Genomic DNA, 24,688 nt, shown 5'->3' on the forward strand with positions numbered 1-24,688 from the left:
GCCTTCCCACTCTCTGACCACAACCTCCTTTCCTTCAGCCTCACCTTACCTCATGCCCTTCCTCCTGCACCCAAATACACACATACACAACGAAACCTAAGGACTCTTAACCCGATCCACTTCTCATTTTCACTAAAACAACTATTTTCTCCAATGACTGCATTGTCCTGTCCTAATCAGGCTGCTTTTTGTATAATAAAACACTGACTTCAGCCCTAGACAATGCAGCTGCAGCTACTACATATAGTCTCCGATGATCCAAACCCAGCCATGGCACAACAAACAGATCCGCTACCTGGAAAATTACTCCCGCACTGCAGAGCACCACTGGAGGAAATCTTGTTCCTATCCCAATTTTCTCCACTATCATTTCATCCTTTCATCTGCCCTTTCAATTGCCAAACAAACATTCTTCAAATCTCTAATATCCACCCAGTCTTCTAACCCACGTTGCCTCTTTGCCATGTTCCACTCACTTCTCTGCCCACCTGCACCTACTCCTCCTTCCTCCCTCACTGTCCATGATTTTTCCACCTATTTCAAAGACAATATTCCACTCATTCCACTCACTCCACCCACCTTTACCTGCACCCCCAATCCAGCATTAATTCATTCTCTCCAGTACTTTAAGACAAAGTCTCTGCACTCATCTTATCATCTCACCCTACATCCTGTCCTCTCTACCCTATTCCCTCCCAACTTCTCCACTCCCTCTCCTCTACTTTATGCCCACCTCTAACTCACCACTTCAACCTGTCTCTCTTCAATGGCACATTTCCATCCTCCTTTAAACATGCACTCATCTCACCTATTCTGAATAAACCATCTCTTGATCCAGCCTCACTCTCCAACTACCGCCTTATTTCTTTTCTCCCCTTTGCCTCCAAACTACTTTAGCGATTAGTGTACAAACGCCCGTCTTACTTTCTCTCCTCTTATTCCATTCTCGACTCTCTGCAATCAGGCTTTCGCCCCCAAAATTCCACTGAAACTGCTCTCACAAAAGTGACCAATGATCTACTTAAAGCGAAATCTAAGGGTAAATTCTCCATACTCATTCTCCTTAACCTCTCTGCTGCTTTTGATACTGTTGATCACCCTCTTCTCCTACACACCCTTCACTCCATTGGCCTTCGTGACACAGTTCTTTCTTACTTCACTTCCCAGCTATCGAATCGCTCCTTAGTGTTTCTACCTCTGGCACATCCTTCCCTCCACCCCACTATCTGTTGGGGTCCCATAAGGCTCTGTTCTTGGTCCTTTACTTTTTTCATTGTCCACCTCTTCTCCTGGGGCACTAATTCGCTCTTTTGGCCTCCAATACCACCTCTGCGCTGATGAAACCCAAATCTGTGAGACACATTTACTCCTTTTGGTTCAGCTGTGACCTCTTCCCCTTACCCTTAGAATGTAAGCTCTCTAATGAGCAGGGAGGGTCCTTCATACCCTTTGTTTTCATGTCTACATTTTTTTACCTTTTATGTCCCTGTTTTATGTATGTCCTGTTTTCCCTACTGTACTGCGCTGCGGAGCACTGTGGCACCTTACAAATCTACAATAATAATAATAATAATAATATGGATAGTTCACCGTCTCAAGCATGCCGGTAGTCTACATCTGTATAATTCACAGAACCTTTCGTAACCCAATAGTCACAAAACCTCTCTGGTTCCAATCATCCGGGTGGTAAAGCTCAGTTATTTAAATGTTTGTGATGTTCTGTCTTCATACTCCGCTACATTCATGCCTCTACCAGCTTGGCAGGAATGAGGTTATCTGTCACCCCGCTTCTTAAGCAGGCACTCAGGGCCATGGCGACTTTTCTTCTGATTAATGAGTACTAGGTTTCCAGGAAAATAGCTAACGCAACCAACTGCTCTAGTATCTGTCTAATATACTCATTTGGTCTCAACCTTCTAGGGTGGTGTCCGTTCGCTCATTGTAGACGAAATTAGCCCAAAGCATTGTCCCAGGACCTAAAAAACAATCACTGGTAATGGCATTACCCTTCCTATTAGAGGCTGAATGGGATTATAATTGTAAACATAGTATTATGAACACCTTCCCGTAGCAGCAGCCATTTTCATGTAGATATTCATATATATATATATATATATATATATATATATATATATATATATATATATATATAAACCACCTCTTCTTGTTTTGGTTCTATTGCTACAAATAAAAAAAATGTGTTGGGAAATTAAGCAGATACTGTAAATATCTACTGTAATTGAGGAATTGCAGTAGATATTTGTGTTCTGATAATAATGTGGCATATTATCATTCCATGGGTTAAAAAAATAATAAAATAAACTCATAATAGAGTTTCAACTGGACCATTACATAATATCTGTATAGAATAATCACAGTACATTCTATTGTCACTTGATCTATACCACTGAATATAAGACCGCTGGGTTCTTTTATATGATATTAATAAAGTTTGGAAGCATCAACTATAACAATATAATAAAAGTAACATCTATATACATATACTGTATACCTGTTATTGTCTCTCCATTGAGTAAAGTTTCCTATCCTGATCTCTGCATGTTTGATACGTTCCCAGCAGCAGTCTCGTCTATTAGTGACAGCCACGGAGAAGATTGTGAAGACGCCTTTCAGATCTACCGTCCACCATGGATTTAGCTGCTGAGCAGTCTGACTGCACTGTATCTGAGAGTAGTTACTTGACAGAGATCCATCAATGGCATTTCTGGACTCTCCGAAGAAGTTGTAGAGACTGGACTGGGATGAACTTCCTTGTAAAGCCACGTTCGCAGCTGGAAAAATACCAATTGTCATAAATGACATAAAACTAGTGTTCTCAGAGAAATTAGGCTAAAAGAGAGCAGACATTTTGATAGTGTCCTGATAATCAGGCGTTGTCCTAGAAAATTAATTTTGCAAAATAAAACACTACCTCCATTGGTCGGTTCCAGAATGTGCTGATCTACGTCTATAACATGTCCTAGAAAAAAAGGATAATTGAAGTTTATATAATTGTACAGCTCAAAACCTACAAATAAGGTATATTTTTAAAAAATGGAAAAAGACGACAGAATGAGGTTATGCTCTGGATCTTGTATACATGTTGTAAACAGTATGAGACATACATAAAAATATTCAAAATAATGAAATTATATTACAGCACAAAATAATGTTTGATGAGGACACAAATAGGCGTCTTATTTTTATTTTGTTGCTTTGTTAGAGAGCTAACAATTTAATAGGAACTGTGCAGAGCTGAGACAACATGAGTGAGTGTGGCTCCAACTGGATATTGGGACAGTAAGGGTTTACCAATGAGAATAATAGTTGGAGTAGGGTAAGCTCGAATAAAAAAATGGGTTTTCAAAGAGGGTTTAAAGTTGACAGGATTGGGTGAGAGACTCAATGTGTTGAATAAAGCAGAGGGCAGAGTCACGTGTGACAACCAAGGCGGCAGGCAGGAGAGCAGAGGCAGATTTAGTTGTCATCAGTGTAGCGGTGTTACTGGAACCAAATGAACAAATTAGTTCATGATGAGAAGAGTTGTACAATGAAAAAAACAGATGGTCGAAAACAGAACCTTCTGGAACACCAAAATATAGTTGAATTGTGCAAGAGGTAGACACTAAAGGAGTGGTTCTATAGGTAGGAGGTGAACTTTGGAACAACTGTGTCACAAAGGCCAATGGAGTGCAGGCTGTTCAGTAGAAGAGGGTGATCAACAGTAATGATAGCAGCTGAGAGGTCCAGGAGGAGAAGTGACCCTTAGACTTTGCTATAAGTAGATCGTTGATCCCTTTTGTGATGGCAGTTTCTTGAGGGGAAAAACCTGATTGCAGAGGGAGATGAAGGAGAAAAAGTGAGATATGTGGTTGTACAAAAGTCTTTTAACTAGTTTGGAGGCAAATGGTAGAAGAGAAATAAGGCAGTAATTGGAGTGAGCGACTGGGTCAAGAGATGGTTTTGTTAGGATTGGTGAAATAAGTACATGTTTAAAGTAGGATGGAAATGTGTCAGTGGAGAGATAGGTTGAAGAGGTGGGGTAGAGGTGGGCATGTTAGTGGTGGGCATGTTAGAGGTGGGCATGCAGTGGCGGAGAGGGACCAGAGAAATTGGGAGGAAATAGGGTCAAAGGAGCAAGTTTTATGGTGAAATCCTTGGTTATTGGAGAGTGTGGATTAGGGAGTGTAAGCGAAGGTGGTGAGGTATGCAGGATTTGGCATGAAATTTATTGTCAAATGTACATTTTGTCTTTGATGTAGGGTGTAACTTCATGGGCTGTGAAGGAGGAAGGGAGAGGTGGTGCTGGTTGACAGTGAAGTGAACATGGAATGGACAAGGTTCACACTTTGCATTATTCAGGTACATACGCAACAAAATAAAGGATCATTGCCAGGGACGATTTGTTGCTGATTCTCGGTGGAATTAGGAGCTCTACATTTCTCATCATATTATGTTTACAGAATGTGATTGTAATGCACTTTTTAATTTTAAGTTCTTATCTACACTCGGTATTACCTTATAAGGGCTAGAGAATAGGAACCTATGCTAACATTGGCATTTAATATGCAAAAAAATAGGGAGTCTCTTGTACAATTGGTTAATGTAAAAAATAAGGACATTTCTAAGGACAAAAATTTCAACAGACTTTTTTAACCTCTGTTACTGTCACTGGAAATTAGAGAGTGTTGGCAATTATGTGACTATCTTTTGGGTCAATTGTTTATTTTAGATGACTAATTTATCTGGACCTTTATCGTTGTAGTAACCCTTTGAGCCTATTTGATTCTTAAATAAATGTTTGACAATTTAAATCACTATGGGATCGGGAGCTAGTTAAATTGAACTGGGTATTTGAACTGGGCCAAAATAAATAAATACACACATGGTGGCTCTGCCAGTGTGCCATACTGTGGTGCCAACCAATTCACCTCCAACCACTGCAGGGAACAGATTTAGAAGATAGTCATCCCCATCTGTTGGCACTACTCCTTCCAAACCATCAATGGATATATAAATATAATATAATGGTGGATGTCCCTGATCCTAATTGTTATAAAATTGTGCCTGATGTTTGAAATGGAAGTGCAGACAGGTGGCAGAGCACTATAATGGGTAGAAGAGTTGTATCAGTCATTATCCCCTTCACATTCTAGTTTTACATGTTCCATGTTTACTTCCTGTGGCACCAATCTAAGGTGATTCCTGATGCATTGGACATGTTGAATAAACTTGTGTTTTCATATGTGTAAGTTACATTTGACAAGTAAGGGACATAAAAGAAAGAACCTCACTTTTTAGATAAATATTGGTATACACAGTTCCTTAGATAATAATTTCTATACTTACATATCTGTTAGGCGTTCATAAAGTCTAAATGTGGACAAATTTAATTTAATTCTAACTGCATCATTGAAATGATTAGTAAATATATATTTTTTCTATGTTAAATGCCATATCTGCCTCACTTTGTGAGCTCAATCTCAACAAAACATTTTGTACAACTTGCTCATATATCGGTGTTTATATCATTTAAATAATTAAAATATTGGTAAAGTCTGAAATATTTTACAAAAAAAAATAGGGAGCGCTGTCAATGTTGTGCCATTTTTCCTCTTTTTGATCGGGAAATTTTTAGGGACTGTTTACCCACCCCTATCTCCCATTTTTGAAGCTACTCTTATTAGGAAAAAATAAGTCTTACCATTAGATGTGTCAGGAACCCCAAAGACCTGCACCTCACACAGGATAAGATGTTCCTCTCTTCCTGGGACTGTCACTGTCACATATTGGCCGACCATTCCGTTGCAGGAAAAAAAGAGGGACTCTCCAGATTCCATGGATGAAATAACTCCACACCTGTAGATAAAACTCATTGGTTATATGTGTACATATTGATGAAGATCTGTAAGACAAGCATTTGATTTTCAAGAGAGTGAGATATTATTAAAATGATTTGCCTTGTTGCAAAGCAACTGTACCATACTGTATACTGAAATCTTATGTACTGTTGGACTTACCAACAACTTATACAGAATATGAGGCAAACTGACTGACACCGTTAATGTATACTTAATTATAGAGATGACTTAAAATGCCAAATTTGACATTATTTTTTTTTCCATTATTATGTTTCAGTGAATATAACAGAACAGTAAAAATGTTAAAAGATGTAAAACTAGATGTATAAATTTGAGGAGAAAAATCTTCTTTTGAAATTGGACGGGCACGGCCATGGGTACAATAAAGGCACCAAACAGTGCCTGAATTTCCATTTGAAAAATTAATATAATGTAAAGTTTTGGAGAATAGAATGCACCAATTGGCCACATATACAGAGAAATGAGTGAATCCCTAGTGCAATTTCCTGCATGAAAATGAATGAATTAATTTTTATCGTTATCTACAAAGAGGAGACAGCCACTTATGGATCTAACCAATATTCTCTATTCATAACTAATGTCCTTGGTTCATAGTAGTTTGATAGACTGTATTTTTCATACTAAATTACCATGAGTATTGGCTCAACCAAGGAAGATGGCTGCTATCACTGTATAAAAGCAACATGTATGTTTAAAATATATTGTATTTAGAAAGAGGAGAAGAAAAAGTATGCTTCTTATGGGGTACCCTGGGATGTGTAATTTAATTAAAACATTTGTTCATCCTGATTAACTGGACAGTAGCGAAATATTAAAATGTATAAAACCAAATCAATTATGTGATTTTGCAATAATCGTGCAATAAAGTGAGTAAAATGCAACAAAGAACTGCTATGCTTTGTTGTCTGTATTTATGATTTTATCTATTAAGTCTCTTTTTTGTATAACATACAAGGCTATATATGGTCTGTCACTTATATGCTCAATTAAACATAGCTATATTCCTCTAATCTGCAATTGGTATATTAGTCTCTCTGTCTAATTTCCTTAAGGAGTAATAGTGATAACATGGTCTGCTATTATATCCCAAAATTATCACTGTGGAAGGGATATTGAACGCTATGCAGTGTGATCCTATTCACTGCAGACAATACATGTACATTTAAATGCCCTGGTTGCTCGTTTCATTCATACTTTGGTGCATACATGTCGTAATTAACTAACCCTCCTGCTTATAGTTGGCAGATTCTATTCCCTAAAAGGATTACATTTAATCACATTGTATCAGGTGAAGTGTCAAGCCAACAGACAAACAAAGCAAAATGCACATACGCGTTTCGCTACAATAGCTTTATCAAGGCAAAATGCTTTAAATGTCGAGAGCAGGCTACTCATTCTGGGTGAATTTTTAAAATTGTAAAGCATTATCTTTTTAAGAAGAATTTGCAAAAGGAATTGGCTGTTGTATAATTAGTTTGTTTCAATATTAAAAATATCTATACAGATATTTTTAATATTGAAACAAACTTGTTGATGCCTGAAGACACATTGTCACAGCTGAAACACATTGATTTCAGCTGTGAAAATATTTTGCCAATATCTAATTTTCACTTTTGAGTATATATTTTCTACTACATTCTGCATTAATGTAAATAACGTTTTAGCAAACATGTTGACCTTGGATTTAATGTTCCTCCATTTTCTGGTGAACTTCCAATACGAATCTCTGCTCCAATGATTCTGTCCTTACAGCATTCCAACACCCGATTAGTGATGACTACAGAGAAGACTTTGTAGGCTGACTGTAGATCCACCATCCACCAAGGTGAGAGGTCCCGTTGGGTGATGGAACATTGAGACATAATGTGATTGTTGGCTAGGGAGCCATCGTTGGCATGTCGAGCATCTCCAGAAGAAGAGAACGTGCTAGATTGGGTGGCAATGCCAGTAAGGGCCACATTATGGTCTGAAAAAATGAAATAGATTTTTTTAAACAAATATCCGTGTTCATTGCAAATTCAGTAAAATAGCAATAGTCGATAAACATTACTCTATGCACATTATGTCTAAAATATACATTCTAAATATGAATTAAATAATTAAATGTATATTTATAGTGCCTTACAAATAATTTATGCCTCTTTAAATAACTCTACTCAGCAAATGTTAAAATAGTCTCCTGTGTTTTCACCTAATTTAGGGATGCTGAATTCAGTGGAAAAATTAGATTATCTCTATAATAAAAAAGTAGGATAAGTGAACATGTCAATTAATCTCTATAGAATTGAAATTATTGCCATCGTATTCATTTATAAAACACTAATAAAACTACAGAAACGCTTAAAAACTGTAGAAACCAAACTTCAGAAACTCATAACAATCCAAATTAGCCATAATGCAATTGTTAATAAAAGATAAAATGTAAAGTCACTTTGCTTTATGGAAATAGGTATAGGAAATAGGTGTCTCATTGGTCTCTCTAAAAAAAACCAGTAGTGGTTCCTCATCACTGTAGGGTCCCAGCATCCTTGATAGCGATGCTTCATTGTCAGAAGATCTTGGTGAAAACGTTCCCCCTGTTCATCACCTATTCTTGTAGTTGTCCAATAGTTCATTCATAATGGACACAAACTCTGCTCCCTAATAATCCACGCACTGCTGCATTGAAGGAGGACCAAGCAGCAGAATCAATTTATCGTTAAATCCATTAGCAGTCTCCTTATTTGGGGGCTTTGCTTAATGTTGGAAACTGTTCCTTCAGATAACTGAAAGCCTGGCCTTCTTTATCCAGAGCTTTCATGAAATTCATAAGGCCAAACTTAATGTGAAGCGGAGATAAACTGATTATATGCAGCGCAACCAATGGAGTGTATGTGGTGTTTTTCTCTCCAGCAACATAAGTTTCTCTCTCTGGCCGCTTCTTTGTTATATATTTAGTATCTCTACTGTCCAATAAACACAGAATACAGCAGTACTGTTAGTAACCTAACAGCAGTGCAGCTACATAAGTCAACAAAGATTCCATCCATGATCCTCATCCTTCCCTCCAACACAGCCATACTTTCATAAGTTTCTTTGATGTCCATGCATAGGTCAGAGGCACTGAAAGGATCTCCCTTTAAGGAGTAAAACTGATGTCACACTACTCTTCCAGGAATCAATAAACACTCACTAGTATTGTGCTGAACACCAAACTCAATCATTAAACCATTAGCATCAATGCACACACTGACGAAAGGAGTCTTGCCGAGCACTTACTGTAATCTTATGCGACATCAAATTTCCGAAGGTATATTTGGATTCTACACACAAAATTACATGAAAATTTATTTTATATATATATATATATACAAGTTAACCCGTGCATGATACTCATGCATTCTAGTCAAATCAAGCTACTTAAGGTGTTAAAAAGGTTCTTGTCATGCATTTGGGCCTAGCCCAGGCCTCCTCAGGGGAAGAGCGTTACTTCCCGACGTAAGCGCCCTTTTTTAACGTGGTTTGTCCACATGTCACCACCTCATCATTTTTCTCCGTCACCTCATCCTTCATCTTCATCGCCACATCCTTCATCAAGCTACTTAAGGTGTTAAAAAACTCCCCACTGTCACCCCCGGCAGCCACCAACCACTCCCAACTGTCACTTCTCCTTCAAGAAATATATAGGTCAGTTTATAACTCTGCCCAGCAGGTGGCGCTGCAGCTTGTTTTTTTTTTCCACACACGCCACTAGGCATTTATATAGTAGATATATATATATATATATATATATATATATATATATATTAATATTATTGTTGTAAAAGTTTATCATCGCACTAGTATTATCTGTGAGAACTACAACTCATAATCTCATGATATTCATCATATCTCTATTTATTTCAGATGTCATAATTATGTTTAAATATTGAGGTGCAACCAGCCAGGAGGGATAACGGCACAAAAAACAAACAAAAGACTGGACTAATGATTGGTGCACTATGTAGTTCTACAAACAAATAGATAATATATTAAGAAATTCTAGTATAAACATTCTTTAAAATCTAACTTTTATTAATTATCCAAAGATAAAATAAAATTTTAAAACCAGCGAAATGAGTGTGTGAGTGATTAGTGATTTAAAATAGCTGTCTTCATCTCCGCTGCAATAAAGAATATTTTATTCCTAATTGGACTCAAATGTCATTTGTCTAGCAATATATATTACTTCATACTAAAGCTGCAACTAAAGTAATGGGATTCCACTCTGCTTAAGTATCCTTATAAGAATTATTAGGCTTCTATAGTAACATTACATCTCATCTTAGACATTTAATCGCTGTCCTTAAATAAAAAACAGGGATTAATGCCGTCTATCAATTATACGGTTCCCCATTTAACATAAGTGATGGGATGATTTGCTAAACTGCCTAATGTACACTAGCTTAGGGATTGGGCAGAGAGGCTCAAATATTGCAGTTAGCAGTTGCAAATTGTAGTGACTGTGGTCCAAATATGACAGGATTAGTGCTGCAAAGTAGCATGTAGAGTGACAGTAGACGCCGACACGCGTTTCGCTGTGGATTGCTTTGTCAAGGCAGATATATATATATATATATATATATATATATATTATGTCAGATGCAAAATTGGCTGTTGAGTAGTGTAATTACTCTCCAGTTACTGTGTCTAATGTGATAACATATAATTATGTTAGGAATTAAAATATTATAATAATAATAATATGTCGGACATATTAAAGGGAAAAAGTTTGTTATTGGTGAGCAGGAAAATAGGAAAATTTAGATTGCGCACTAGTTAACACATTAATTAAAGGGAAGAACCACACAGCTACAACATGTATACTTTACAATTACATACAATTACATGCAGAATTATACTACTTACACATTTCTATTTTTTTGTCTCCAATAGGTTTAGCAAACACTTGAACTTCACATAGAGTCAGATATTCGCCGCGGTCAGGAATATTAACGGAAACAAAACGACCCTCCATCCCATAGCATTCATAGGAGTCAGTATATCCTCCCCCGATGTTGATAATAGTAGTGCACCTGGAAATGAAGCAGACCGGCAGAATGTTGTATTCACCTGTCTCAGACATTATGGAAACTACATTAATTATTGGTAATAGCCAGAATCTGCATACAGATCATTCTGAGATCTAGGGGTAAATGTATCATACCCCGGTTTTGTCCACTCGCGGGAGATCGGCGTCTTTGAAGCTTAAATTTAAAGCGGCGCTGCCTTGTAAAGGGAAGTTTCCCTTTACCGGGGTATGATACATTTACCCCCTAATGTTGAATAAAGTCTGTGAACACACAAGTGTCCTTTTAATCTGTCTCTGTTCGGTATTTTGACATGTGAGATCAATACTCACATAATGGTCACTTATCTCTATAGAGCAAGAGATGGACAACACTTAGATGTGCGCTTATTGTCAATTTAAAGGGAGCCTGTGTGACCCTATCTAAAATGTTATTTGTTAATCAACTGTGATTATAGAAAATGTATAGTGCACGTTTGTTCAATTTTTTAATAGAATTTGTTTAACTATTAGATTTACCACTTCACCTCACCTCTGGTAACCACTTCTCACTTCCGCCTAGAAGACTTCTCCTGTGTCGCTACCCACAGCATTAAAATAATTAAATGCTCTCTGGAAACCCATTTCTTTATTAGCGCTCACGCTGCTCCTGCCTATTCTACTCACACTAATACACACTCACAACTGTCCCAACCTCCAGTCTGAGACACACTCGCTCCTTTTGTTTCAGCTGTCTTCTATTTCTATTAGAATGTAAGTTCTCATGACCAGGGCCCTACCTAACCTTTGTCTTAATGTCTGCATTTATTCTGTCTACTTTGCATGTCACTCTTTTATGTTTGTCCTGCTTTTCCCACTGTCCTGTACTGCGGAGAACTGTGTATGATCATAATAATAATAATAATAATAATAATAATAGTAATATGATATCAGCATCTTTCCCTCCTCTCCACATGCTCCCATTTAAAGCCAGTTTATCCACTATTCTCTAATGCTCCTTGACTATGTACCCTGGTATTTCTATTGCGGCTTTAGTGTTCTTTCATCTACTCATCTCCCCTTTGCTCAATCCCTCCTCTCTTATTTCTACTGGTCTTTTTTCCTTTGCTTTGTCTCTCTCCTTTACCTCCTCTCACTGTTTCTTAGTATTTGCTGTCTCTAATGGATCCGGCTTCATCTTTCCATCTCTTTCGACCTCCTCCTGCTGGGATGTCACTGGCTGTCGGGGCTCAGGGATGTCACAGGAGGCTCATTCCCCCACATGATTGGGATCTGAAGTTGGAATCCCAAGTCGTTACCTGGCTCTTGTGCCGTACTTGTGCAGCATGGTGGCTAAGTGGTTAGCACTTTTGCCTTACAGCGGTGGGGCCATGAGTTCAATTCCCAACCATGGCCTTATCTGTGAGGAGTTTGTATGTTCTCCCCGTGTTTGCGTGGGTTTCCTCTGGGTGCTCCGGTTTCCTCACACACTCCAAAAACATACTGGTAGGTTAATTGGCTGCTATCAAATTGACCCTAGTCTGTGTGTGTGTATGTTAGGGAATTTTGACTGTAAGCCTCAATATATAAATAAATGGTGATGATGATGATGATATTATACATACAAATGTTTATACAATTCAATAAACCACTGCCATATGTTTCATTTTACCTGGGATTATCACTACTGCCGCGTTCTTCAGAATCTCCAACGCGGATATCGGCTTCATTTAAGTTATAGCTGCAGCAGTCTCCACGGCTGGTGATAGCAACAGAAAATATCTGCATTCTAGATTCAAGGTCCACACGCCACCAAGGACTCCAATCATAAAGGGTGTGAGTGCAGCTTCCTGAGTAGTAGTTTGTAAACATCTTTCCATCCACAGCTAACTCGGCATATTTATTTTCAAAATAGCTGGACTGTGAAGTGAATCCTCGTGGAGCTACATTTGGAGCTAAAAGAATTTAACAAAAATGGCACAAATGACAAGGTAGAATTAATATGGCCAGATATTGGAAGGCAAAACCCTCATCACCCACTGTCGTTAAGATCCACAAGGACATTTTTTGCTAATATGAACACATGCTAGTCCATGCTTCTAATAATATGTCCAGCTGTCCAACACATAAAACGTGTGGCTTGATACTAATACTACGGACCACCCGCTTCATCTTAGCAGAGATTTCTTCTCGGAGTCGGGAGGAAGTAGGAAATTGTCCGTCTACTTTGTTCTTAATAGAAGTAAATCTCTTGCTTTGTACGGTTTGTTGTTATCTGTTGCTCATATTTCCTATATTCCTCCTGTCTAGTCTGTAGACTTTCCCTTCTCGATCTAAATGTCTTTAATCAGAAACTTTAACTTAACAAAAATGATTGCTGACAAACATAAAGGAAAAGCCATTTATTTCCTCCAATGAATAATAATAGTGAATTTCTGCTGACTTGCGGTTGAAATACAAAATTTATATTTATCAAATTCTCTGTGGATTAACTATTTATAACTAAAAGTAGTGTTAGCTGTCTTACAAGTTCTACAGTATCAACTTAGGATGGATGCAGGAGCTCAGACCATTATGATTTTAAACTGAATTGATACATGTTGGCTGAATTCTCCAATTAGATATTGGAAATAATAGAAATAACATTAATACGTATTTTTATCCACATTAAGACAGCGAAAAAGTCAGTAAAAACTTGTAGCTCATTTTAATATTGGGGAATATTTTCTTTCTCTTTTTCTTAAAGTTGTCTATAGTTAATTAGTGCTATGTAAGTAATTACCTCCATGATTCTTCTTCTGTAACTCAACATCTCCATTCCAAGTTTTTCTGCCTAAAAAGTATAAACAGAATAAGGTAAAGAAACAAAGGTTAATTTAAAGAATAGGGGCCTGATTCATTAAGGATCTTAAATTAAGAAGTTTCTTATTTAAGTCTCCTGGACAAAACCATATTACAATGCAAGGGGTGCAAACTAGTTTTATGTTTTGCACATAAGTTAAATGCTAACTGTTTTTTCATGTAACACACAAATATCAACTTTAAATTTCAGTGTACAAATAAGCTATGAAGTATTTGTGTGTTACATGAAAAAACAGTCAGTATTTAACTTATGTGCAAAACAGAAAACTAGTTTGCACCCCTTGCATTGTAACATGGTTTTGTCCAGGAGACTTAAATAAGAAACTTCTTAATTTAAGATTCTTAATGAATCAGGCCCCTAGATCTTTAATGCTTAATCCTTAATAATAATACATTTTAAATATTTTAAACATGCACAAACTATATCAAAAGGATGGAATATGGATGCCCAGGGTATAAGATCTGTGCGATACGACATAAAAGGTTCACCAGGAATTCCAGTCAGTTGGACCCTCACATGCAATAATTTGTGATTAATGTGGTTTAAGTAACCTGATTAGTATTCCAAATTACTATGAGTGTGGCCAGCTTTATATAACACAATTTGTGAATAAGAAATTTTAATAATTTATTCCTTTTTAGTACAGAAACACTTGATAGCTATATGGAAGTTAACGTACATCTTATTATATTATTTCTAATTAAGTAATTCTAGAGTGATTGTAAAATGTTACTAAAATGCCCATGCCTAGGTTTACATGCCTAGGTTTACATAACTAAAGATTGTAGGCTCACAATATGGCCTTTTCTGTCTAATACTAAATCTAGCACTTATAATGTCTGTAAACTTACTTGACATTCTAGTTTGTAGTCCAAACACCTGTACTTCACACAATGTAAGAGACGCATTCTTGTCTGGAATAACAATGGTGATAAATCTTCCTTCCATCCAGTCACATCTAAATGAGAATGTTTCACCAAGTCCAACTGAGGAGACTGTGCCACAGCTAGAATAAATATAAAAATAGGATTTTGGTACTTATGTGAAATCTCTTTCTATGAATCGATCTGGGGGACACTGCTACCATGGGGTGTATGAGGGCGCATGGAATTGGCACTTAAATAGTTAACTAACTAAACTGCTGCTGACTCCTCCCCTCTGCATCCCCTGCTAGCTTCAGCATAATACAAAAGCCCCAAGGAAAGAACCAAACATCCAGGAGAAGAGCAAAAGGGAGGGAACGCATTGTCCCCCAGATGGATTCAGAGAAAGAGATTTGACATAAGTACCGAAATCCTCTTATATCAGTGATCCAATCTGGGGGACACTGCTACCATGGGGACCTTCTAAAGTAGCCCCTAAGGGAGGGATTGCTCAGAAACCCCTGCACGCAAAACACTATGGCCAAAGGTACCATCTGAGGAAGCAAAAACATTAAACTGATAAAATATGGTAAAGGTGTGAACAGAGGAGCAGGTAGCAGCAGCTCTGCACAGCTGATTCGCCGAAGCACCATAACACGCAGTCCAAGATGCCCCCACTGAATGCGTGGAAGGACCTGTCTACCAGAACGCACATAAGCCTTTCCAATCATAGATGTAATCCAACGGGCAATGGACTGCTTGGAGGCCGGCCAGCCCTTCTTATGGGTGTCATACAAAACCAAAAGAGAGTCCGTCTTGCGACAAGCAAAGGCCCTGTTTACATAAGTACGCAAGGCCAATACTACATCCAACAATGAAGATAAGGAAGCCCCTGAAGATGAAGAACCCTTCCAAAAAGCAGGAACCACTCTTCTGTGGAAACCTGACACAACCTTTGGAAGAAAGGAAGGCACCGTCCTCAGAACTGCCCTATCCTCACGGAATATAAGGTAGGGTACCCTGCAGTATAAGGCCCCGAGCTCCGACACTCTGCATGCAGAAGCTATTGCCAACAAAAACACCACCTTCCACGTCAAAAAACGCAACTCGGCTGAATCCAATGGCTCATAAGGTGATTTTTGAAGCACCCCTAGGACCAAATTGAGATCCCAAGGCGCTAAGATAGAACACAAGGAGGCTGAACATGCAACAGTCCCTGAAGGAAAGTCTTTACTTCCGGAAGAATAACCAGATGGCATTGAAAAAACACTGATAACGCAGAGACCTGATCATTCAGAGGACTAAGATGAAGTCCTACATCCACATCGTCCAGAAGGAACTCCAATAAACGGGACAAACGAAAAGCTGACGTCTGTCAAGAAAGATGCTCACACCATTTGACATAGGCCCGCCATACTCTATGATAAATGCGTGCCAAGGTCGGCTACCGTTAAAGCTAGCCGAACTAAGTCTGGATGATGAAACAATCCCTGACCCAGAAGGTCGGATCTGAGAGAAAGCAGCCTACCCTGTCCGTCCGCGAGCAGAAAAATGTTGGCAAACCAAACACTCCTGGCCAAGTTGGGCACCACCAGAATTACTGGGTGGCCCCTCCAGAGCACCCCGGAGAAGCATGTGCTGAATCATGGGAATAGGAGGAAACAGATATCTCAGATGAAAATCCCAATTCATAGTCATTACGTCCTCCGCTGCTGCAGGAGGGTCCTGAGAACATGGTGATTGTGACGTGAAGCCATCAGATCTATGTCCGGGAGACCTCATCTTTCGACTAGATCCTGAAAAATTCTAGGGTGTAGCGACCATTCTCCTGGGGGGATTGCATGTCTACTGAGATAATCCGCTTCCCAATTTTCCACCCAGGGAATAAACACTGCAGATATTGTTGGAACGAACATCTCTGCCCAAGCCAAAATCTCGTTTGCCACTGCCATAGCACCTAAGCTTCTTGTGCCACACTTGTGGTTTATATATGCCACTGCCATGGCATTGTCTGAATGCATCCGAGTCGGCTTCCCTCTGAGAAGGAATTGCGCGCCCTGAAGTGCCAGGAGGATCGCCTTTAGTTCGAGTAAATTTATCGCAAGGGAAGTCTCCCTGTTTGACCACAGGCCCTGGAGGCGAAGATAGAGGACCACTGCCCCGTACCCCCTCAGGCTGGCATCCGTGGTCACCAAGACCAGTCTTCATCCTTTTCAACACAGACCACTATCTAATGGATAACAGTGCTACACGCAGCACCTGCATCTCGCTCCTACACTTACTACTCCAGAGAGAGGAAACTAAAAAAATAACAAAGGAATTAAATCCAAAAACTGTGCCAAACCACTGCAGCTCAATTATAAAACGCCCAACTCCTTGGGCACTTAAAATAAACTGGGGTTGCAGAGGGGAGGAGCCAGCAGCAGTTTAGTTAGTTAACTATTTACGTGCCAACTTCATATACCCTCTTTCAACCCCCATAGTAGCTGTGCCCCCCAGAATGGATTATTGAAAAGTTAAAGTTTTATCAGAATATGTAATTCCTTTATATCATCCATATTGCAAGCATTCTTTTTCCATTTTTTTCTTCCAGCAGACCTAGGAGAGAGACAGGATAAACACAGATACACAGGTGTTTTTTTTCATAGCACAGGGGTGAAACCCCTCAGTCCTCTGGAGGTAGCATTGTGGGCAGCACCAGCAATTTAAAAAACCCTCTCTCCTCGTGTGCACTCATTCTTGAGCTGTCCACATTGTTAGGGAGGAAGCAAATACTTTTAATCCATTTTATTAGTGTCACTGTATTTTGGGGAGGTTAGAAAATGTCATTACATCAATTCTTTCCCTATTTAAAACACAATAATCTATACAAATTCTTATCTTATGATTAAAAGAAACCACAGCCTCATATTATGTCCAGAGGAAAAGTTAACATGGAATTGACACAAAGAACAGGATAATAATTTCATTTACACATTCTAATATATGTGAATAAAATAATAAATATAACAAATAAGCATGCTTATTATAATTAAATATATTGCAATAATCATTTATCTTTATACAACATTTTTCTCTTTTAATATAACAAATACACACTGCATACATTTTATCAACTGACCATACTACTAGTATTCATGAGAACATATTCTTACATGATATTATTCTTCCAGTCGGAGGCATCGTGTCCTACACGAATCTCGGCACCATCAAGACCGGAAGGGCAGCAGTCACCTCTGTTGGTCAACGCAACGGAGTGGATATTGCATATGGATTTTAATTCCACCGTCCACCATGGTTCATATTGTTCTTCAGTCACAGCACATTGGGATTGAGGATCCTGGTGAGCTAATAACCCATCAATAGCGTTCTTTGCCAATCCTTTGCCATGTGTGCTTGACTGATATACATTCATCAGTACAATCTTACGTGCTGGAAGAAGAAGACTCCATCAATATCACAAGAAATTAATCTATTATATCAGTCACATATCTAAGAAGCTTCAACAGACAATTGAAAACAACATTATTACCTACCATGGGTATAAAATATTTATGTAGGCTTTCACTCTTATATTCATTCCAATACACCATCTCCTTAAAATAGTGTTCTTAGCCATTTCACTATAATTACAGCAATAAGCAGTAATATTCAGTGGGGTATACTTGGCTTAAGACTAGTTGTATCACATAATTGTCTCATCCTACCCACGTAGTTGGCTCAAATCCTGCCCTAGTATGACTTGGCTCATATCCAGCCAACATGCCACCCTATTGCCGAGTACCTCAGCCAATTGCTATTCATTTTACAATGTACCCAAGGTTTTTCAACCATTTTTACGGGACCATGAGTAGTGATAACATTTCTTTGAACACTTACATATTTGTGGTTTTGATAAATCTTTTCGAACTTTAAAAGTTGTTCTCCCTGCAAAATGGAAAAAGATAAGTTAAGTTTGTGAGAGTGCTGACCCTTCCTGGCTGTAGGAGATTGTTTGCAATTGAGAGATGTTGAAGACCTGCAAGGGCCATATTGCCTTCATGAGAGTATATTTACAGACCGTGCTCCTGTCTTGGTGGAACTGTACATGAAGATGAGAGCCGAAATATGGAGAGAGAAAACGCTGCAGGTCTGGATTCAAGACACAAGTTATAAATCTTGTTTTAGCAGAATATACAACTATTGAAGGTGTAACTGTTTTGTGGGGTGTCACATTTTAACTTGAATCAAACACAACTTAGAAGTGGCAGAAATCAATACTGTTCAGAGTAATTTTAAATGTGGAACTCTACTTTCTAGATTATTTATGATGCACATAAATATGCACACAGAATTCAATGTATTTAAGAAATAGAACTGACATTATTTGTCACACTAACTGTCAGTTTGAGGCACACATACATTTATATAGAAGAGCTGCGCTACTTAAGCTCTCCATAACCCTCTCCCATCTCTGCCAATGACTAACCTCTCAACTCCTCATTGATAATTTCATTGCATTCCAACCTCCAAGATATTACCCTACCTATGGAACACACTCCCATGTCCAATGAGACTCTCAACCAACCTCCAATGTTATAAACGTTCCTTAACAATTAACCTCTTCATCAAAGCCTACCAATCTTCCACTTAACTCCACCCCAGCCTCCCTATGCCCATATTGCCACTTTGTGTCTCCCCCTCTTGTCTCAGCCTCACCTCTCCATTTGATATTGTAAGCTCTCACGTGCAAGGCATCCACCGTGCATCCTTGTCTCTGCCTCCAGAATGTTCTTTATGATCTGTTATATACCATTACTATTACATCTTATGCACAGTATTCTGGTTCCTGTATGTCCAGTAATTTGCCTTGTCAAAGTAATAATTAACAAAAACCCTATATTACCAATTAGTTCAATAGAATGAACCAATGAACTTGAATTTTGTTTCTGTGCTTTTAAGAGAACGGAAAAAATCATGTATTGCACAATGCAAGAACAACAAGTTATATAATTGTCACGTGATCTTCATTTCACAATATAAGGCCAACAGAAATATTGGCTCCAAATAAGGTCAAGACGACCCTTTCCAAAAAGCTCCTCCAAGAACACGTCACTTTAATGATGAAATGACAGCTTTGACCTGGGTCAGAGCTTTGGTTTTTGACAAATGATAAGTAATGTTTATGGCAATGATAGAGACTTAGGGCTAGATTGACTAAGCTGCAGGTTTGAAAAAGAGGGGATGTTGCCTATAGCAACCAATCAGATTGTAGCTTTCATTTATTTAGTACCTTCCAGAAAATGATAGCTAGAATCTGATTGGTTGCTATAGGCAACATCCCCACTTTTTCAAACCCGCAGCTTAGTAAATCTAGCCCCTAGAGTGCACGCAGTGATGTAAGCTGGGAAGGTGTGTTTTAAAGTAATAATGAGTATCATTTTCTATAAAAGAATGACTTAATCAAATTTAGATTATCAATTGGCATTTGAGACCCTGGGCGTATGTCTGCTTCGCTTATTATGGCTGTATCTATGCATAATATCTTTTTAATAAAAAATACAAATTTTATATTTTGGAAACCTGCTCACCTCATTTATTATTTAAAGAGAAGAATAGAAAAATCTTATACAAGCTGGGGGCATTCGTCCTACGGGTATCTCATCCCACACCTTACTCTCTTCATGACTGCTTCGACAAGGAGGAGACGTTGATGCCCTACACTCCTCTGCACTGGTGAGTATCAGATGTGTTACATATATCTGTGCTCCAAAGTGTATTGAGGTATCGAGGCAGTATGCGAGGAGAATTAGAGGTGGATGCTGACAGGCAAAGGACCCTTGGACCCTATTCCTAAATGTGTTGTTAATGTGTTTCTGCAGAAACTTAAGAAACTATTGTTAGTTTAAATGTTGCTAAAATGTGCTTTTCTTCAGTATGGACTGGCCACCCATAACTGGCAAAAGACATTTTAGTGTTTTAACACTGTGTATAGTTGCTTGCAAAGTTAAGAGATGTGACTTGCAAAGTTAATGTGTTAAATGAAATGCTTTTGCAGTATAGGCTGTTCACCTATATCTGGCAGAAGGCATTGTGATGCTTGTGAACTACTCTCTAGACTTATTTGGAAAGTTAATATGTGAGTAGAAATGCCTGTTTCTCGTGATGGGCGCATCCCTTAGATGAATAGAGACCCTAAGTCAGGATAGGGTCTGTTACTTCCAAGGAGAGAAAAGGTAACATCCGGGCAAAAATGTGCCTGTAGAGTTTCAATCCTGATTTCATGAAAACTCTAAAAAGTGGTGGAAGGAAAAATAACAAAGAAGTTATAAAAATGTGTTTTCCAGAGACTGGAATTTTTAATGTTGAACCCTAGACGTAATGAGGGATAAAATTATCTTATAAGAGTAAAGTGAAAAATAAGACAGTTAAAATCTTATTTAATTGTTAGTTGTTAATAAGTGATATAAGCAGTCAAAATTGCATAAATTTCAAAAGAAAGCAGAAAAAAGTGAAAAAAACAACAACCTGATACAGCCTTTGCGCAGCGTATAGCACTCTCATGTTTCATCCTATTCTGAAAAACTGAATGGTTTGAGGTTTTTTTTTTTATATATATCCTGATGTTTTGCAAATGTTAAACTAATTGTGTCTACCATGAAAATACTATTGGTTCACTGCATATTGTGACAGATTCGCAAATAGAAAAAAGAGAGTATATACATTGAGGCACTCTAGGTAAACTTAATCAAATTTAAAACCATATATTTTATTGATATACATTGTCCAAGGGACACCAGAGAGCGGTGTTCATTGATATTAGCAGGAAGTATATTGATTGCAAGTTCATTTCTTTTGCTATAGGCTGTAGATGTGTACTAGTCTAGAAAGGAAAGCTAGGTCTGGAAGAACCAGACTCACACCAATAGTAATGTAGGGCCTGATTCATCAAGGTACGCAAACGCATACGAATCTGCTAAACGGGACTTGAGCTACGTAAAACACCACATACGCAGCGCAAACAGAGCAGATACGGCGCTCAAAGTCAACTCAATCTCAAACTCCAACGCAAATATAAGGGTTTGCGTCACTCAAAGTATGAAACACAGATGCGTATGCGTTTGCGTACCTTGATGAATCAGGCCCGTAGAGATCATTATAAATAATGAGACAAATTCTAATATGAAAGTTTTATCCAACCAAATAAAGAAAAGAGCAACCCATTACTGTAGGGGTTTATACCCAATACAGAAATGTATTTGTGAGTATTGTGGCCCAACACATTATTACATTTACAAAGACAATAGGTTAAAATTGGACTACTTGACAGCTTAGTCTGGAGGGTACTGCCTGATCCTACATATTCAAATTGGAACCCAGGGTTGCACCTTTTTAATTAATGACACAGATAATCCAGAGAAAATAATTGATGAACACTTACAAAAAAATAAGACATGAAATATACATTTTTAAAGGAGCACACTGGAGATGCTTATCTAGAAGGATAGTTTTCATGGCTGTACCTGGCCTATTGGTTCAAGGGTATAGGAGGATGGGTAACAGGTTTTATACATGTTGTACTTCAAGGACTGTTATTAATCCCTATTATTATATATATATATTAATGAAACTGATGATGTGGCTTATTAACAAGTGTATTAAAGCTAAGTCTTTCTCGACCACACCTGTCTTAATCGCTGTACTGTACACCCCATTTAATGAGTGTGAACCTTGTGGAGCTCTCAGTACTGCTGCCATCTGTGATCAGTGCAGAAACCAAGAATCTTTTCCTTGGAATCCACATGCTCATTACTGAAGTTTATCCTTATGAAGATATACAGCACAATGGACAATCCCTTCTATTGTGAAATAAGTGACATAAAACACTTGCCGAGTGCACTGTGTATTTTCTCCCTCCCTTTCATTTTTTCCTAAGAAATCCATAGTTAGAAGGCAAAAAGGAAGCACAAGAGGCCCCAGAGTCTCTCATGTTCACTGATATATGTAAAGATCTGACATCAGGACATGCAGCGGGTGCAAGACGGTTGTCGACTCATTGACCATCTATTAATATCAGCTAGGAAAGGGATCATGGACTTGCTAATGGTGGGGGATGGGTTGTTCTATGTATCCAGTTTTAGATGTGATCTCTGATAGGTAGTGTTAGGGCAAATAATGAATAAAAAGATAGGAAAGGAGAATTGTGATTTTGCTAAGCTGATGCCATCTTGTTGCCTTATAGCCATTTCATAGCTCAAAGACAGCTTAGATACAGCTAGTTTGCAGGAGTTATTTATTGTTTGCAAGAAACTATGCCCATGACCTTGGATATGGCAGACAGGAGATAAACCAACCCCCCCTGGGGAGCATTCCCGTGTGAGAATGTAGCAAGATCTGTGTAAAGGAAACATGAGTGGTTAAAACCTTTTGGGGTGTAGTTTTCTGAAATACGTGATTTTGTGCTATATAGATGTGAACTTGTAACTAATAAATCAGAGCTAATTGTACACGCAGAACTTGCAGTGTCTTTATTCTCTTCGGCTAATGAGCTCATAAACTGACACTTACAGGTGAACAATCTGATTTAGATTCGGCAATGATGATGACGGACACCCGAACTAGCAAAGCGCTTGCAATTAAATGTTATATATATATTTGACATTATAATAGTCGCTTGGCCATAGATTAAAATTTTCTGAGTGTGTTGTAACAAAGAATTTTTTTTCCTTCTTTTTGTACATTTTTGGGGAAGTTGTGCCTGCTGCATTAACTAGGTTATTGAAGTTTAAATGGTGCGTACATACGCATACACTTGTATGCAACTTTTTTAATTGCAAGTTATGCTTTCACTTGATTTCCACTCTGAATTAGGCCCCATAAGTGAAATGACAAACAAACAGCAACATATATTATACAACTGAGTTGAGAAAAGTGATGGCAAAAGTTTGCAATCATTTTACGGTGGAACCACTCAATTCGCAGAGGGGCGAAGTTGCAGCAATTGAGTTCTACTTTTGCTTCACTGCTCTGTGAAAGGCATTGTACCGTAATTCTGTATTCTACATTGTACCGTAATTCTGTATTCTACATTGTACCGTAATTCTGTATTCTACATTGTACCGTAATTCTGTATTCTACATTGTACCTGTAATTCTGTATTCTACATGGTACCTGTAATTCTGTATTCTACATTGTACCTGTAATTCTGTATTCTACATTGTACCTGTAATTCTGTATTCTACATTGTACCGTAATTCTGTATTCTACATTGTAAATGTAATTCTGTATTCTGCATTGTACCTGAAATTCTGTATTCTACATTGTACCATAATTCTATATTCTACATTGTACCTGAAATTCTGTATTCTACATTGTACCGTAATTCTGTATTCTACATTGTACCGTAATTCTGTATTCTACATTGTACCGTAATTCTGTATTCTGCATTGTACCGTAATTCTGTATTCTACATTGTACCTGTAATTCTGTATTCTGCATTGTACCGTAATTCTGTATTCTACATTGTACCTGTAATTCTGTATTCTGCATTGTACCTGTAATTCTGTATTCTACATTGTACCTGTAATTCTGTATTCTACATTGTACCTGTAATTCTGTATTCTACATTGCACCTGTAATTCTGTATTCTACATTGTACCTGTCATTCTGTATTCTGCATTGTACCTGTAATTCTGTAATCTACATTGTACCTGTAATTCTGTATTCTGCATTGTACCGTAATTCTGTAATCTACATTGTACCTGTAATTCTGTTTTCTACATTGTACCTGTAATTCTGTATTCTACATTGTACCTGTAATTCTGTATTCTACATTGTACTGTAATTCTGTATTCTACATTGTACCTGTAATTCTGTATTCTACATTGTACCTGTAATTCTGTATTCTACATTGTACCTGTAAATCTGTATTCTACATTGTACCTGTAATTCTATATTCTGCATTGTACCTGTAATTCTGTATTCTGCATTGTAACTGTAATTCTGTATTCTACATTGTACCTGTAATTCTGTATTCTACATTGTACCTGTAATTCTGTATTCTACATTGTACCTG

At 37.9% G+C, this 24,688-nt stretch overlaps 1 protein-coding gene across 2 annotated transcripts in view; it reads right to left on the reverse strand.

Annotated features, from left to right (window-relative positions):
- Nucleotides 1–24,688, reverse strand: part of LOC142099864 (uncharacterized) — a 45,285-nt gene that overhangs the window by 2,241 nt on the left and 18,356 nt on the right. For both annotated transcript variants that reach the window (XM_075183786.1, XM_075183785.1), the window contains exons 12-21: nt 18,514–18,561; nt 17,790–18,066; nt 14,623–14,777; nt 13,691–13,741; nt 12,581–12,863; nt 10,770–10,936; nt 7,560–7,848; nt 5,705–5,859; nt 2,933–2,980; nt 2,513–2,792 (exon numbers count right to left, since the gene is read on the reverse strand). In XM_075183786.1, the coding sequence (XP_075039887.1) occupies nt 2,513–2,792; nt 2,933–2,980; nt 5,705–5,859; nt 7,560–7,848; nt 10,770–10,936; nt 12,581–12,863; nt 13,691–13,741; nt 14,623–14,777; nt 17,790–18,066; nt 18,514–18,561 (1,753 nt within the window). The remainder of the gene's footprint in view (nt 1–2,512; nt 2,793–2,932; nt 2,981–5,704; nt 5,860–7,559; nt 7,849–10,769; nt 10,937–12,580; nt 12,864–13,690; nt 13,742–14,622; nt 14,778–17,789; nt 18,067–18,513; nt 18,562–24,688) is intronic.

Source organism: Mixophyes fleayi, chromosome 8 (genome assembly GCF_038048845.1).
Source record: "Mixophyes fleayi isolate aMixFle1 chromosome 8, aMixFle1.hap1, whole genome shotgun sequence".
Taxonomy (NCBI): domain Eukaryota; kingdom Metazoa; phylum Chordata; class Amphibia; order Anura; family Limnodynastidae; genus Mixophyes; species Mixophyes fleayi.